This window comes from Rhynchophorus ferrugineus, unplaced genomic scaffold (genome assembly GCF_030347505.1).
Source record: "Rhynchophorus ferrugineus isolate W39M unplaced genomic scaffold, kcgeb_rfMv2 rfM3, whole genome shotgun sequence".
Lineage (NCBI taxonomy): Eukaryota > Metazoa > Arthropoda > Insecta > Coleoptera > Curculionidae > Rhynchophorus > Rhynchophorus ferrugineus.
In genome coordinates, this window is record NW_027472582.1 from 67,947,409 (window position 1) to 67,965,258 (window position 17,850).

At 34.0% G+C, this 17,850-nt stretch overlaps 1 protein-coding gene across 14 annotated transcripts in view; it reads left to right on the forward strand.

The window, feature by feature from the left end:
• Positions 1-17,850, forward strand: part of Rab3-GEF (Rab3 GDP-GTP exchange factor) — a 95,090-nt gene that overhangs the window by 63,048 nt on the left and 14,192 nt on the right. For 5 of the 14 annotated variants that reach the window (XM_076398270.1, XM_076398273.1, XM_076398280.1 and 2 more), the window contains exons 5-24: positions 1,384-1,541; positions 3,355-3,489; positions 3,549-3,664; positions 5,707-5,888; positions 5,997-6,067; positions 6,126-6,240; positions 6,810-6,842; positions 8,323-8,414; positions 8,742-8,934; positions 8,999-9,326; positions 9,387-9,937; positions 12,091-12,339; positions 12,432-12,500; positions 14,033-14,233; positions 14,292-14,482; positions 14,870-15,086; positions 15,143-15,301; positions 17,248-17,436; positions 17,492-17,579; positions 17,676-17,806. In XM_076398270.1, coding sequence (XP_076254385.1) covers positions 1,384-1,541; positions 3,355-3,489; positions 3,549-3,664; positions 5,707-5,888; positions 5,997-6,067; positions 6,126-6,240; positions 6,810-6,842; positions 8,323-8,414; positions 8,742-8,934; positions 8,999-9,326; positions 9,387-9,937; positions 12,091-12,339; positions 12,432-12,500; positions 14,033-14,233; positions 14,292-14,482; positions 14,870-15,086; positions 15,143-15,301; positions 17,248-17,436; positions 17,492-17,579; positions 17,676-17,806 — 3,468 coding nt within the window. The remainder of the gene's footprint in view (positions 1-1,383; positions 1,542-3,354; positions 3,490-3,548; positions 3,665-5,706; positions 5,889-5,996; positions 6,068-6,125; positions 6,241-6,809; positions 6,843-8,322; positions 8,415-8,741; positions 8,935-8,998; positions 9,327-9,386; positions 9,938-12,090; positions 12,340-12,431; positions 12,501-14,032; positions 14,234-14,291; positions 14,483-14,869; positions 15,087-15,142; positions 15,302-17,247; positions 17,437-17,491; positions 17,580-17,675; positions 17,807-17,850) is intronic. The other 9 variants (XM_076398278.1, XM_076398282.1, XM_076398283.1 and 6 more) reach the window with 4 other exon arrangements.

Sequence of the window (17,850 nt, forward strand, 5' to 3'; positions counted from 1 at the left end):
CGTAAAACGCGACGTCAATGTGCTCTTTTCTCGGCATATCTGAAATAAAGAGGTTAAATAAGGGTGTGGCTAGCGGGGAACCTTGGGGTACGCCAGCATCCACTTGTTTTCGAGTGGAAAGTGTTTTCCTTTAGCTTTTAATCCATAAACATTTATTTTAGTTGATACTTGATAAACGATTTTTAATATACTTTCGGTTAGAATTAAAAAAATAAAAAACTTTGTACTTTTTTCGATACAATGTTTTTGAGGCTAGTCAGTGGAGAGCAGTCTTTCAGCAATTTTACACAAAAACGAAAGCTTGAAGGTTTATAGTACTTGAACAAAAATGTCAATCCCAGTAATTATAATTTTTTCAGTTGTCATACTGTAACACCCTCATCATTGTGATTCTGGACTATATGCTCATAAATAGTTTTCAGCAGGTTTTCTACACTTAATAGGTCCTGTCAATGATTTTCTATGACATTTTCCCATATTTTTGATAATATAGCCTGAATCAAACTGTGTCAAAAGAACGAAGTTTGTTTGTAAGTCATGCCTTTTAGAAGTTATTCAGAATGAGGAAGGTTTTGTGCATCAACCATATGCATATTAATACCTTATGGCTTTGGACAACTCTTATGGACTATATGATGATGATTTTGTCCATGATTTCTTCACTTGGAATTGCTGTCGCCACTATCAATATGCTACAAAAACTGTTTACTTTTGTTTCTGGAACGCAACGAAACCGTGTTGTTGAAACGGTACAAAATACATTTCCATTCAAATCCTCATTTCAAATCCGATTTTTTTCGTCCTATGTGAAAGTTATTGATTCAACAACTGCTAAGCTATCTGGAAGCTACTTTAAGAGTTCGAGCTAATTTTTCATCCAATAAGTCTTGCATTATGTCTGAACTGTTTTAGTGGTCAAAATCACTACTTTTAAATTGTCTGAACTAAAACTGAGAGTTTGAATATGACGGGGCAGCATCACTACAAATTTCTAAAAGTATTATCTGGTTTTCGTAACATATTTCTTCAAATGAATGTCTGTAAATGTATAAAAATAATTTTGTTCGAGAATACCTCTTACCTATTATTGGTAAAACGAAGTTAAATTATAATTGAAAGCATGGAGAAATTGAATAATTAATAAGAGCCGAGATGGTTTAGGGTTTAATAATTCTATCTCCAGACAATAAGACAATCTACTTCACCAATTTCCTCCGACATCTTGCTTTTCACATAAAAATATGCGGGTGTGAGAAGCGACATTTTTTGACAACATTTTAAAACGGATGATATAAGGAATCTATTGAATAAAAAAATATATTTTAAACAACAAAATCGTAACAAAACCTATTGAGTATAATGTTTTCTTTTTGTATGTTTCAGAGAGTTCGAAATCACTCACTCACGTCACTATGCATTCTCTCGCATCACCCTTTCTTCACAATGTTCAGGGAGTGCCTTTATATATTGAAAAAATTGATAGACGCCTGTAATGAGTCATCAAATCCAAGAAGAGTAGGCGGATCGAAGCTGACCTGCAGGTAAACAACGGAGTCTGTGTGGAGCTTATTCAATAGCCGTTAGCTGTGAACGAACTGCGTCGGCGGCCAGTTAAAATCGGAGCCTAAAATTATCTTTCATTTCCTGATACGGACTCGTTCGGCAAATATGAGTTGCATCTCAGCTCCGGATGATTAAAATCAAAGCTCGGTAATTTTCTAGCCGGTTACGCAAATATAACTAGGCATTAATTACGTTTCAAATATAAATTCTGTATTTGAATTTGGAAAAACTGTATTTTGCAACTTTATTTTGCAGGGAACGGCTTTAAACTAACAAATTTATGAGATATTTTAGTGTCCGTACAGAATTTTTCATGGTAAAACAGTTTGGGGTAGTCTATATTTTAGTTAAAACTGGAAAACTGGACATCTACGGGTCAATTGAAAAGTACCCGACCACCCATAGTAAAACACATTGTTTTTTTTTTGGAAAAATCAGTTTTTTTTATTCAACATAATTCCCTTCAGGGGTGACACACTGATTATAGCGACCCTCCAACATTTCGATATCATTTTTGTAGTACGATTTGCCCATTGCTTCAAAATAGGCCTCAGTTTCGGCGATTACCTCTTCATTCGACGAATATTTCTTCCCAGCGAGCATTCTTTTGAGGTCTGAGAACAGGAAATAGTTGCGGGGGCAGATCTAGAGAATACGGCCAATTCATTAGGTCAATTCATTCAATAAGCCCAACTCATGGATTGGATTTTTGCCATCGTTTTCACTGACTTGTGACACGGTGCATTGTCTTGGTGAAGCAGCACTTTCTGCTTTTTCAAATGCAGCCATTTTTGGCGATTTCGTCCTTCAAACGATCCAATAACACTATAGTAATATTCGCTGTCGATAGTTCTTCCTTTTTCAAGGTAGTGAGAAAATTGTTCCACACGCATCCCAAAATACAAACGCCATAAACTTGCCAGCCGACTGTTGCGTTTTCACACGCTTTGGAGCGGGTTTATCGTGTGCAGTCCACTCGGATAATTGTTGATTGGACTTCGGAGTGAAATGATCGAGCCATGTTTCATCCATTGTCGTGTATCTTCAAACATTGCTCTAAATCATCAACCCGTCTTTGTTTTTGGTTAAAAATGAGCCCGCGTGACACCCACTTTTCACAGAGCTTTCTCATACCCAAATATTCGTGAATGATATGATGTACACATCAGTTGATATCTTTAGAGTGTCTGCTATTTCATTCAATTTCAATTTAGACTCATTTAAAATCATTTTGTGGATTTTTTAAATATTTTCGTCGGTAACAACCCCTTTTGGGCGTCCACTGCACGTCTAAACTTAGCATAACAATCCTTGATAGTTGATTTTCCTGGGACAGTGTCCGGAAAATCGACATTAAGCCCAGTTTTTGCTTCAACTGTATTTTTTCCTTTCAAAAATCAATATTTTATCAACACGCGAAATTCCTTTTTTTCAATAAAAACCCCGGCGATTTGCAATTTTTATCAAGCAACGTTTGTCGGTTTATAACCGGTAAGTATAATATTTTGAAGAATTTTGCAGACGTTTAACAAACGGACAACTTTTGCAGTCTCTTTTGGTTACATGATCGAACTTCTCTAACAGCATTCTATCTCTTTTTATATAGAATAAAATGAGAAGCATAATATTGCCTGACTGTAAAACGAATTTACAACTTTAGACAGACACATATTGATGCACGTGTCACTACTGTTTTGAATTGACTATAGATACTATATAGATTAAATATTTATGAGAGAATAAGTAATTTTGGTATCATTTTTCACGTCTTTACGGTCGTTATATTTTCAGGGACAACGTATGGAGCGTTCTAACTGGACAGGCTGGGGAAGCGGCGTCATCAATCGTGCTGCATGACGTTAGAGAAATCGAAACCTGGATCTTGAAGTTGTTGTCCGCTCCAGTTCCCATTCCAGGAAAAACCAAGTGAGATTGGGAAACTAACGACTGAGATAATTTGATTGTATTTTGTGTTTTTTTTCCAGGATTGAAGTTGAGGTTTTGTCCCCTAGTGTATACGAACCTCTTGTTTTTGCCTTACCTAGTCATACTAGATTTAGTCTAGTCGATTTTCCTTTACATCTGCCATTAGAATTATTAGGTAAGTTGGTAGTGGTTTACATATTTTCGCGCGGAGTTAAACTGATAGAAATTTAATCAAAGTTTTGGTTAAAAAAAAAATGAACAGAAACAATTTATTAATTGTAATTCGGTAAGCTTACCTTTGTTTTAGAAATTTATAAGAATTTTAGTAAAAAGAACCCTGAAGTAGGGAATTTGTGGTATTATCGGTACCAATTTTGGATCTTATGCAACGTATAAGTATTGACGTTTTAAACCTTTTAAATTACTTTATCTCTACTCAAAGTTTGCATTATTCTTTCGCGAAAACTTCTTTCTCGCAGATTCTTTTGTATTTTATCTAAGAAATGATATAATTAATATGTATATATAACAACAATAATAAATACTATTTCTAAAACTAGGTTTGTTTTACCAAAATTTGTAAATATTAAGCGATATATCAAATAAATTATAAAATAGGATTCGAAATAAGGTCAGTTGAAAAGTTCCCGACCTGACACATAGATGGCGCTACTAGAATTCAATCGATATGTGTTTTAGTTAGCCCTAACCCTCAAAGTATGCGTGTACAAATTTGACAGCTGTCGGATCATTAGTTTGTGAATTATAGGATTTTGAATGAAGCAGCTTTTGTTATTGTGAAAAAAATGGATAAAAAGGAATTTCGCGTGATGTTAAAATATTGATTTTTGAAGGGAAAAAATACAGTTGAAGCAAAAAAATTGGCTTGATGCCGAATTTTCGGATATTGTCCCAGGAAAATCAACCATCAAGGATTGGTATGCTAAGTTTAGACGTGGTGGAATGAGCACCGAAGACGGTGAACGCAGTGGACGCTCAAAAGAGGTTGTTACCGACGAAGACATTTAAAAAACCCACAAGAGAATTTTGAATGACGCTAAATTGAAACCTTAAAGGGAATTATATTGAATAAAAAATGTAATTTTGATAAAAACGTGTGTTTATGTGTTTTACTGTGGTAGGCCGAGGACCTTTCAATTGACCAGTTATGTGGCTTCAAACAATGTCAGTTAGCTTCAAAAATACAGTAATAAATTGAATTTCAAAAACAAATTTGCATTAATTTGAGGAAATATAATATGAATTTAGAAAAGGACGTATTACTTTAGTAAATACGAAATACTGATTTTGTCGATTTTTAAGAAATTAATAATTAATTTAATTATTTATTACAAAAAATGCGTTTATGTTTTAATCTTTTTAAATATCTTACTGTAGGAAAAGATTAACAAAATAGGTTATGATCAGGTTACGGACAGAAAAAAAGTGGTAGACTATGGAAAAAATAATGTAGAACTATATCATATAATTATTAAATGCTTTAAAAATAAGAAAAACGCCACAAAACAATTAGATAAATACTCATCAAACAGTAATATTTGGCTGATAAAAATATGTTATATTCCAAAAATAAAGGGTAGGTCGTATTGGAAATAGGCATATAATTAATATATAATGCAAAGGCAAGGATCGGGATTGTAGTTTACAGAGAAGGGTTGTGATATTTTGCATAAAAAGGCGAATAATGTTATCTAATTTAATTAACTTATAAATAATATAAGCAACATTGAAATTTATGAATAAAATTAACAAAATATTTTTCGAATTTTGAAGATTGTTCGGATATAAACAAAAATCTTCTGGTATATATGAAACACTGACGATACGTAGCCAATTCTGACTGTAGCGATATTGTTGATGCATTGGAATATCTGGTTTAACGTGATAATATTGTTCATATTGATTGAATATAAAAACAGATATTAGAAAATTCCTTTTTTATATAAATTTTTGCGTATATCAGATCTGTTCTTTTGTCCGATTTATTTCCAATTCACCACAAGATCGTAATATTTTTATTGCTACTTCTCGAGCCATAATCATTACAATTTACGATGTTTTTATTGTCTCGTATCAATTTGCTAGTCATTTAACGCAACATTTTATTCAGTGATTCATCCGAACTGACTAAAATGTTGTAGTTGTATCTTACGTAATCTTGATGCAATAATTAACGAAATATTCTTTTTTTTTCAGGTGTTGAAACCTGTTTGAAGGTGTTGACGATAATACTTTTGGAAAATAAGGTTGTGTTTCAATCACGGGACTATAACGCTCTCTCTATGTCTGTGATGGCCTTTGTTACCATGATATATCCTTTAGAGTATATGTTCCCTGTTATACCCCTTTTACCTACGTGTATGACTTGTGCTGAACAGGTAAAGTAATAGTATATGAATTTGATGCATTATGAATGAGAGTCTCATTCAGTCTGAATTTAGACGAACGCAGAAAGCAATTTACTCTGTAATATTATTTATTTTTAGTTATTACTGGCACCAACTCCCTTCGTCATTGGATTACCCGTCAGTTTCTTGATGTACAAGAAGAACTTTAAGTAAGTTTCATCAAAAATTAACAAAATTATTCGATAAAATTTGTTGAATTAATTTCAGATTACCTGATGATGTATGCTTGGTAGATCTGGACTCAAATAAGCTGCACTCCAATACGGAAATTCCTCCATTACCCGAACCAGAAGGAACCATCTTGAAGAACCATTTAAAACAGGTGCAGTGGTTCTATTAATTCTTAAAAGATCTTAAAATGTTTTCTTTCGAAATCAGTAAAATTAAATCTATAAGATATCATATATTAGGTGTGGTACTTAATTTTAAAATATTGTGTTTAGTAATATTATGAGAACTTATGTAACTAAGCAACATCACACTTGAAGTCAGTTGTACATTCTTGCTTGGAAGATAGAAAGTAAATCATGTTTACACTAAATTTTGATAAGTGTTCGATCATTTCGCTATAACGGGTGTATCAACTTTGATATATATATAATCCTTTAAAATTAAATACCATACCTAATTTTACATAAGAAAGTCAAAACTATATTTATATTCGATATCGTAATTTTGATATAGTATTTGTAAATTCGTAGTTTAAAAATATAATTAAGTATCAAAATAAATTAATTTTCTTTTAGTAAGTGATTCAAAATTCAAAATCTATAATTGATTTTATTTCGTATCAGTAAGTGTTGAAATTGTTGAAAGATAATTCGTAACTTTTTAATTCGAATCTTTGTTAGACATTTGTCTAATCGAACTTTTTGTCTTTTGGTTTTGAAGGCAATGCAGCTAATGGATCAAGTTGGCACCGGAGTAAATATTTTTTTTCAAAAATTTGCCTCATTGTTTCAAACTAAAATAATTGATCGACTGAAACTTCTTTACTAAAAATCAGGTAGCCATTAAGTAGTTTAGGAATTAATTGAAACCCACTTTGCGAGTTAAATTAGAGACTTTAATGGTTGCTGATAATTTAGTAAAAAGTTTTTTATGATAGTTATATAGTGTAGTAGGGCTAATTTGATAGTGTTAGAACATAAAATATAAGTTTTCAGTTCCCTGTAGAAGGCTGGATTTAAAATTACTCTAAATATATGAGGTTTTAAAATGTCACTGAAAATGAAAAACAAAACAAAACTATAAAACAATGAATTTAAGATGTATTAGGTGCTCGCAAGTATTATAATCACTGTGTCATTTTTAAAATGCATTCATAGAGAAACCGATCTGCACAAACATTAATCAGTAATGCTATGTCTGCTGGGTAGGCTGGGTGGGGCAGAATTTCCTATTGGAGCTACAATAGTGTACCCTTCACAACTTTTGTAACAGGTGGCAGAGGGTTGTCAAGCAAGTGGATATCTTTCTATCTGTTATTTGGCATTGCTGGATTTTTTTGCAACGATACATAGGTCAATTTATTTAGTTGACACCGGTAGGTATTTGTAATAACAGTTTCATGGGAATTTAGCAGTTCGTAATGCTCTAAACATTACTAATTTCACAATATGTATATTAAGACTTTATGGACATACACATTCTGCTTCGCTGTTTATGTGAATGGTGAAGACTAACCCATGAATTTTTGGTCTTTAAATTCTCGCCGTAGATCTACTCTTCATCCAAGCCACAATACTTCACAGAAACTTCTTCTTTTATCCTGAAAATGAGTGAAACCGACGCTAAATAACATTTTCCTTCAGTTCGTCTGGTAGCCATTTTTCTTCCTTTTAGTTTGGTTCTCAAAGCATGTAAAGGCTTGAAAACATTTGATTTATTAAACTGTCTCAAAGTTGCGTGAGCTTTTAGTCAAATTAGACTTGATTGTCTTCAAACTCTTTTGGCCACTATTTGATATATTGGCATCACCATAAGTTTTAAAGGTGATTGATTTACTTCATCAGTAGATTTCTTCAATTGCAGTCTCAACAATTCAATAATTTCTAACAGAAAATTGTTATTTTACGCAGAAAAATGTCAAAATCATCGAATCTATCAATTAATTTAGGCAGTTAAACTGTTGTTGCATTAATAACATTATCAACTCGCCTTCCCACCAATAGATATCGCTTATAAAAATACACGCAAGCACCTAATATCATTCCTATCTTAGCCTTCTATATTTTAATTAGTGTAGACCTGTTGTTTGATTGATTTAACATATTTATTGTTTATTTTAAACACAATTAATTTGACCAACATGAATTTTTGTTCGTAGATGTAATGAAAGGCCTAAAGTTGATGTACATTTTTCTGTTGACATTGAAATTTATTATGTTATTATTTTCTTTAGGCTATTTCAAATTTGTCCACTCCAAGCAGTACTAATGCCCAACTGCAGCCCTCTAGAAGAGAAAGCGTATCATTATCGCCAAATACATTGGGGTAAGTTTAAACAAAAAAAATAAAAAACAAGCTATTTAAAATTAAAAAAGGTTTTGTATAGGTTCTATGTTTAATTTTGATGCAACTTTTCATATATTCAAGGTTACTTTTGCCCATCTTTTTGGTACGATTTGAATACCATATCTAATGATGCGATGAGATAAAGACATTAAAATTGAAAAATAAAGCCCATCACTTTTATAGTTTAAATTATAGTTATTAAAGTATCAAGGCGATATAACATAGTTTAATAAATCTATTGTAATTCTATCACAGTTATTTCATAGTTTTACCATTTTAATGTAATCTAAATATTGGTATATTTAGGGTAACATCAGCTCCATCAAGAACACCAGATATCTCCCCAGTTATGCCCAATCAAAGATTTTCATTAACACCTCAATCACCAGTACCTCCATCTACACCTAGAATGTTCTCACCTACTGTTCAACAAGGATTCAATCCCTTTATCTACGGCAATGACGTTGATTCAGTAGATGTAGCAACCAGAGTTGCAATGGTATTTATCAGTGCATATATGCGAGATGGTTTGTATCAATTGAGTATATTAATTTATATTATAGGTACGTTTCTTCAACTCTCAAAATCTTTTGGCTAATTTCACGGAACATACTAGGACTTTACGGTTATATCCACGTCCAGTGGTGGCTTTCCAAATCAATAGTTTCTTAAGGTCCAGACCCAGGGCGTCCCAATTCTTGAACAAATTCGCTCGTACTCAAGCGGTGGAGTTTCTAGCTGAATGGTCCTTAACACCGACAAACGTGGCCTTTCAACGAGTTCACACGGGTGTTTTGGATCCAGTTTTGGTGGGTGACAAACCCAAATGGTTCCTTCATACCCTGGAGCCGATTAGGTTTGTTGTATGGGACGATGGAAGTTCATTAAATGGTAATGCTGATAATATTTCGTTATTCTTATTGTTATGTAAAACATCATAAACATATCTAGGTGCCCTGCGGAGCATTCAATGCCAAGAAAGTCAACCCACAGACGAAAGCGGTTCTGATTCCGAAGAAGGTGAAAGCACTAGCTCTAGTTACTCCTCATTAAGTGACTTCGTGTCAGAGATGGCATCCTCTGATTTGTCTCCAGGTTATCTTTCTTACCACGATCAAAGGAAAGCTTCCGCACAAAGCATGACTTTCTCGTCGAACATCGACGCCGACAGCATCTACAAACCACCGTCAGAATTGAAGTACCCTGACGGTGAAGTACCGATACCAAGATCGGTCTCGCCCGCTTCATCCACATCATCCAGCTCTGACTCCGATCTTAGCTCGCCGTCGTTTAACCGTGATTCCGAATTTGAATTTAAGAAAGAGAAGAATGAACACGTTCCCCATAAGTTGGAAAGAGAGGATGCCTTGAGTAATGAGAATGAATCTGATTCGAACTCAACAACTACACCTAAAACTATTGTTAGTAATAATAATCAGAAATCTGAAACATCCTCAGTGGAAGGCGATAAGAGTGTTGCTGCAAGGAGACCAAGGAAATCGGTAAGTATCAGGAATGTGAAAAATTGTTCCTAATTTTTCGAACATTTTATTTATATTTTTATGAACAATTTAATTTATTTTATTAATTTATTGTTCAAATGAATAATCTTTACATATTTTGTTCTTCAGTTCTAAAATTATTATTATTATGATTGAATATCGAATATAAAATCATATGTGTATTATGTGAATATTCTTTGGATAATGACCTGGCTAATTGTTTTGGTGCAAAAGTGGAACTGTATTAATATACTGGCAAATAAACAAAGTATTATGCATCTTATAATTTGGTTTCAAGTCCAAAGAAGACGACGTTTTCTTGTTAATTAATCAGACGCAGGCTGTAGATATATTAACATCTTAAACCTCAAATAAAATTTTCAAAATCAAACAGGAGGATGAATATTCGGAGTCAAAATAGATACTAAGAGTAATACACCAATGTATATACAAGGAAACATACTTTACTGCATATACTCTACTGTATATACCTAAGATATAACTGGATATTAAAATAAAACGAAAATAGAACTTCTAACAATAAGCCAAGGCTCAGTTATAATGTAGGTTTAAAGATTTAGCGGGGGGATCAAACAATGAAGAATAAAACTCAATGAAGACAAATCTGTCCTTGCCAATTTCACCAATACAATAATAAAAAAAACCCACCAGAAATGTTAGCACTATACAAACATGAACTCGCGGTGTTATAATCACTTTAATTAATCGACCTAATAATCAACATAAAAACATCTAATGGGTTTAATTTGAATTAAAAAATAAACAGATGCAAAGAGATCCTTTTCCAACATCTGAGGCTTCTCGTTAAAACTTGCGAGAAACAATTATTTCATCAAAATCATCAAATTGATCTACTAAATAGTTATGTGAATGAAGACTTTTTGAAATTAATTTCTTAGAACTTCAACAATCTGTCCGTGCGCAAGAAGTATTATTATATGATTTCCGTTATATAATATAACTATCCTGACATGAAGAAGATCACTTCAGTAAGTGATCTGCTATATAACTTATAATCTAAATCTTATTCTAGATACTATTCTATCTTATTTTAAAGTCTATCCTAATTTAGTCCAAAGACTACTCGAACTTATTCTGGAGATTATTAAATCTAACTCTATGTGTCTGTTAATCAGTTCGTATGTAGTTTGCGTTTAACTCTATGCACTACACTGTTATCGCGCACATTCAACTGTTTGGATAGTGCGTTGGCATGCTCTGATAGTTTCTCGGAGTACTTCGTACTAACACTTCGAATCACAATCGTTATGGGTTCCCTTAGAACCCATTGAGAATGACTCACAACACTTTATTCTGGAACATCTGAAGAATAGTTATGTTAGATTTGCTAGTTGTACTTCACAGTTCAATACCTTAGGTTAAAATGGGCCGAAGTATTGATTTATACAGCAAAACTTTATTGCCTAATGATAATTTAGATTTACTCCCTATCAGCCAACATATTTAGTTTAGTTTAAGCCCAAGCTGTTTGCCTTTTTTCGCTATATGTTTTTTCCATGTCAAACGTCGATCAAAATACATTCCTAGATATTTAATGTTGTCTGCTTGCAGAAGTTCATAATTATTCAATTTTATTGAGGGACAAGGTCTTCTACAAAGGGCGAATGTCACATAGATAGATCCTGTTAAATGAAGAAATTGATTAGCTTTAATAAATCGAAAAGTTCTTGAAGATCAATTTTGAAATAATTCATATGGATTTTCTTTTCATGTAACCAAATCATCAATTGTTGTATATTCCATTTGAGTTTGTATTATAGAGAAATCGAGTGTCTACTTCTTCTTTTAAGAATCTGGTAGAGAATCCGTATAACTAGAAAACTGTAGAAGTATATTTGTTACGTATAAATATATGATTTTAACGCCTTCCATTCCTTTCGCTTGTCATTTTTACGTCTTGAAGTATTAATAATACTTGTTTCATTCAATGGTAATTATTTTGTTTTATAAGAGATCTGTTGAAGAAACTTATGACATATAATGATGATATTTATATAATATTTTAAGATTAAAGAATGGATTATTTGATCAAACATGTAACTCACGTCCAATTTCAGTGATCATCAAAACAGTTACGCTTGTACTATTTTGAAATCTATAATTAACTTTAGGTACCACCCGTTACACCAGCACCATTACAAAAGCAGCCAAGTGTTGGTAACGTATTCTCTAAAACAGCAAGTGTTGGGTCATCTGGAAGTCCTGGACCTCTGCACTCCGCCAGCAGTAGCAGCAGTGGCGTAACAAGGCAAAGCTCCCAAGGCTCCTTATTCGAGCGATTCGCATCAGAGGCAAAAGAGTTGGTTCGAGAAACGACCAGACAGAGCAGTCAGGACGGGATACTGGCTCAAATGGATAAAGTAATTTTTTATTTGATATTACTGACATTGTTCCACTTTTCATAACATAACATTTATATTATAGCCAATGTACACGAACGTTTTATTTTTAGTTTAAAACACAAGCAAAAGAAAAACTTTCTGAAGCGGAAGAAAGCCATATATTTGCTCCTTTCGATAAGGTTTGTTGGTTTAACGTAATCATTTTGATCTGGAGTGAGTTCATAAAGTCGTTGTTCAATTATCTCCTTATATTCATTCATTCTAACTAGAAGACCCTTTTCTTAAAAATGATAACAGGTCAATTGAAAAGTCCCCGGCTTATCGTAGTAAAACACATTTTTTTGTAAAATTAGTTTTTTTATTCAGCATAATTCCCTTCAAGGGTGATACACTGATTATAGCGACCCTCCAAATTTTCGATATCATTTTTGTAGTACGATTTGTCGTCCTTTTCTTTAAATAGGCTTCAGTTTCAGCAATCTTCATTCGACGAAAATTCCTTCCCAGCGAACATTATTTTGAGATCTGAGAACAGAAAATAGTCGCTGGAGGCCAGATCTGGAGAATACGGTAGATGCATGGATTTTTACCATCGTTTCCACTGACTTGTGAAATGGTGCATTGTCTTGGTGAAGCAGCACTTTCTTTTTCTTCAAATGCGGCCGTTTATTGGCGATTTCGTCCTTCAAACGGTTCAATAACGCTATCGACTATTACGATGTTAAAGGTACTTCCTTTTTCAGGGTAGTCAATGAAAATTATTCTATGCACATTCCAAAATATAGACGCCATAGACTTGCTGGACGACTGTTGCGTTTTCCCACAATTTGGAATGGGCTCATCATGTGCAGTCCACTCAGATGATTGTCGATTGGACTTCGAAGTGAAATGATGGAGCCATGTTTCATCCATTGTCACGAATCGACGCAAAAACTGGGATTTATTATGCTTGATCACCTTCAAATACTGCTTCGAATCATCAACTCCTCGTTGTTTTTGGTCAAAAGTGAGCTCACGCGGCACCCACTTTGCACAGAGCTTTCTCATACCTAAATATTCGTGAATGATATGATGTACACGTTCAGTTGATATCTTTAGAGTGTCTGCTATTTTATTCATTTTCAATTTACGGTCATTCAAAATCATTTTATCGATTTTTTTAATGTTTTCGTCGATAACCACCTCTTTTGGGCGTCTACTGCGTTCATCGTCTTCGGTGATCATTTTACCACGTCTAAACTGGTTGGTTCATGTTTGATTTTCCTTGGGCAGTGTCCGAAAACAGGGCACCGAGCCAAGTTTTTGCTTCAAGTGTATTTTTTCCCCTCGAAAATCAATGTTTTATCAACACGCGAAATTTTGTTTTATCTTTTTTTTCACAATAACAAAAGTTGCTTCACTCAAAATGCTATATTCTCAAATATATACACGCATCTTCTGAGTGTTAGGGCTAACTAAAAATCATATGGATTTTATTCTAGTACCGCCATCTATGTGTCAGGCCGGGGACTTTTCAATTGACCTGTTAATTACATGAAACGCAATTTGCCAAATTTAATTTACTATAAAACATATTTTTATGTTACTTATTACTAATTTAGTACCAAGTTTGACACAACTTAGTATATCAGAATTTAGAAATTCCTAAAGTAGTCATTAATTAATAAATTATATGTTATATTTTGTATTATAACAAAATTCTGTATTTTAGTTAACAACTCAAGCGAAAAAAGCAGCTGAAGAGGCGACAAAGAGCGTCCAAGAGGCTAGCAAAACAGCTATTGAAGCAAGTAAATCTGCAACAGCGATGAGCAAGAATACACTTGATGATCTAACGTATGTTGGCAAGTCAACGCTAGGAGATTTAACAAAAAGCGCTAAAGAAGCAGTGAACATGAAAGGTCTTCTACGGGTAAATATAAGTATAACGGTTTCAACGTACATTTTAATATGCCTTTATTATTTTTCAGACGGAATCATTCTCTAAATCGGATTCTAGACGTGAATCAACTGCTAGTACTACCTCAATTGTTGCTCATTCTGCATTAGCCGGTGCCGGTCGAGATTTTTTCTCCAACATACAGTCAGATCTAAATGGACTTGCTTCAAGCACGACCAGTATGTTCTCAGATTTGTTTGGAACTAAAAAGGATAATGTCAGGTAATTGAATGTTTTTATCAGCTATAATTCATTTATAACATTAATTAGTCAGAATAGCTCCCTATGAAAGTTTTATGAAATAACATTTGTATTAAAATTTAACGTAAACTTTAATCCTAATCAAAACAGATATATTTTACCAAGCTAATTCTATGATACGCTTTAAATGACCCCCAAAATTTTCAAATTTTTAATTAATTTTTTTCTCATATAGGTATGTCTTTGATATACAATAAAACAAAGAATAAGTAATGTTTATTGTGATATTATTGTTTTAAATTTATTAAACTATTAGACTAGTTTATTTTTAGTTTATGCACTTTTATTATAAATCATAAGCAATTGGCCTACAAAAGCATAAAAACACTCAAATATCCTCAGCAAAAGTTGCTATATGTCGTGTTTTAGACAAGACCCTGTACAAGTTCAAAGGCCAAAAGAAACCAAAACTAGCTTATTTGGTCCATTCCAAAGAGGACCCAAAGGAATTGTTGAGAAAAGCCCGCTGATCAAGCACGTACCCAAGAGACAGGATGAACTGCAACGGAAACAAAGTGTCGATAAAACAGCAACCAATAGTGACAATCAAGCATTTCTTAAAGACGTGAGTGCTTATACGTGTTCGGTACATTAAATAATATCACTACAATCGTATTTCAGATTGTCACCAATGTTCTGGATGGTGAAGGAGTGGGTTGGCTGAAATTAAATCGACTGAAGAAGCTGATGGAAGAAGAAACGTATCGTAATTTTGTGTTGAGTAAAATCAATAAAACGTTGGATAAGAAAATAGCGCCTGATGATCATATCGATGATGTGGTAAGTAATATATATAAGATGGAAAGAAAATAGTTAATTTAAAATTAATACTAAATTAAATCGATACTTATTATGTGTTATGTGTGGCAGGGTTGCCTTTTATATTTCAGATTTAGGCTACATTAAAATTTACTACACGAAACTTTGATATATACTGTAGCGAATTGAGGCATGTCGAATTTTACATCGTGGAATAACGGTCTACAAAATACCCAGAAATATAATCCCAGATGTTGAACACGGGCGGGGTGCCAACTGGAACCCGACAACGAATAGCTGGCGGCAACCCCGAGACGTTTATCTGGGATATTATTGAAGGGTATTTCGGTCATTCAGTGCTCAACCCTCGTTCGGTTAAGACGTGCCACCATCGACTGCCCAAGCCTCGTCTTCAGGTAACTCCGCTGCCATCCTTTTTATCTTTGTATTTTTCTCATTTTTTATATTGTCAATAAATAACGGTCACATCATGTAAACACCACTGTTTCATTTCGATTTACCTCCATTCACCGAGCCACATCATTTTACCCTAAAGTGGTGACCCCGACGTGATCTTTCGGAAAATTGGGTTTGGACTCGTGAATGGAGGGTACGTGGAACATGGTGTTTGGTATGTATTTTACGTGGCCGTTATATTTTTTTTTGTTTCAAAATTTTAAATATTTTTAATTCGATTCCTTTTCAATTTTACCTTCTAGATTCATTTTCATTTTATTCCGATTAATTTCATTATTTCCAATTCATTTTTTTAAATTTTTTTTTGTCAAAATTTTATTTCACAATCTTTTGGAATATTTTTACGTCACTGCTTAATCATCAGCGTCTCGGCTAAACATTTCTTTCGGCGCTATGTTTAAATCATAATGTCTTCCTTCGCTCGCCGTCTCCGTCATAATGGCAGATATTTTGATTTAAAAGGCTTTGGGCAGCTTCGGTCGGATACCGTCGTTATTTGTTTTTTATGAATTAACCTAACGTATGTGACTACGGATTAGTCACAGAGCAGCTCCAGAAGCTAGGTACCGATTGCAGTCACCGTAGACTCGTCATGTCTTCGCCGAAGTACCAGAATTGCTAACGTCTCGTCGTCGAAGAAAGTAAGCTACCACGTCGTCGAACAGTCGATCCTCCCACAGCGTCGATTACGGGAGCCCTGTCTGAAGAATAGCTTGTTTTCAACGTCGTCGATGGACCACATTCAAGTGCCAAAGCGACGATGATGCAACGGTATCTGTAGGACCGGAAGATATCAACAGCCGTACCAGATCGCAACCGTACCAACCACAACCGTTTCGAACTATCATATTTTTTCAAAGCCCATTTTACACAGCACATTTTGTTTGGTATATGTTTTTTTTTGTATTTGATATTTTTTTTGCAAACATTTTTGTATTTTTGTTGAAGTAATTTTATGTAAAATTCTGGCAGGGGAGTATTGTAGCGAATTGAGGCATGTCGAATTTTACATCGTGGAATAACGGTCTACAAAATACCCAGAAATATAATCCCAGATGTTGAACACGGGCGGGGTGCCAACTGGAACCCGACAACGAATAGCTGGCGGCAACCCCGAGACGTTTATCTGGGATATTATTGAAGGGTATTTCGGTCATTCAGTGCTCAACCCTCGTTCGGTTAAGACGTGCCACCATCGACTGCCCAAGCCTCGTCTTCAGGTAACTCCGCTGCCATCCTTTTTATCTTTGTATTTTTCTCATTTTTTATATTGTCAATAAATAACGGTCACATCATGTAAACACCACTGTTTCATTTCGATTTACCTCCATTCACCGAGCCACATCATTTACCCTAAAATACCAATGTTAAATATCATTGTTATATAATATAACCAACCAGCTGACCAATTTCTTCCCTGTTTTCTTTCCACAATATTATGAACAATATTAAAATTTAAGATATTATGTTATCACAAATTCGAATTTTAGTGCATATCAAAGCCCGTATGGAAAGGAATGTTAAAAGTTATTCAAGCCATTCAACATGGGCTGGAGGTTACATATGGCAACTATGGTTTGGGAGGTATGGCATCAGTGTTTCAGATGCAGGAAATAGCCCATACTCATTACTGGACCAAGGATGTCAGTGACTCTGGATTATCAACTGACATAACTCAGGTATACCTTAGTAGATAAGAAATACCTTTAATAACTGCTATGATTTATGTTGCAGACCTCCAGTCCAAAGTCACCGCAAAGTCCCAGGTACTCCTTGCATTCATCCGAATGGGAAAATGAAAGCAGAAAATCGTCACAAGCTGGTAAGTTCGTAACTCAATATGGCTACAGCTATCTTCTATACATTGCATTAATTTTCTTAACAATTTATCTGATTCTTGAGCATACGTATATTGTAGAGCCACCAGAAGTTCGACTGATACAAGGAGATGACTCAGATAAGGAACAGAGTACTACCGATATATTTAAGGACATGATTACACAGAAGAAGAATTTGCTTCTCAGCAAACTCACATCATTTGACTCAGATGTAAGTGATTTTATTCATTTTAGTGACATAAAAATAATAGAAAC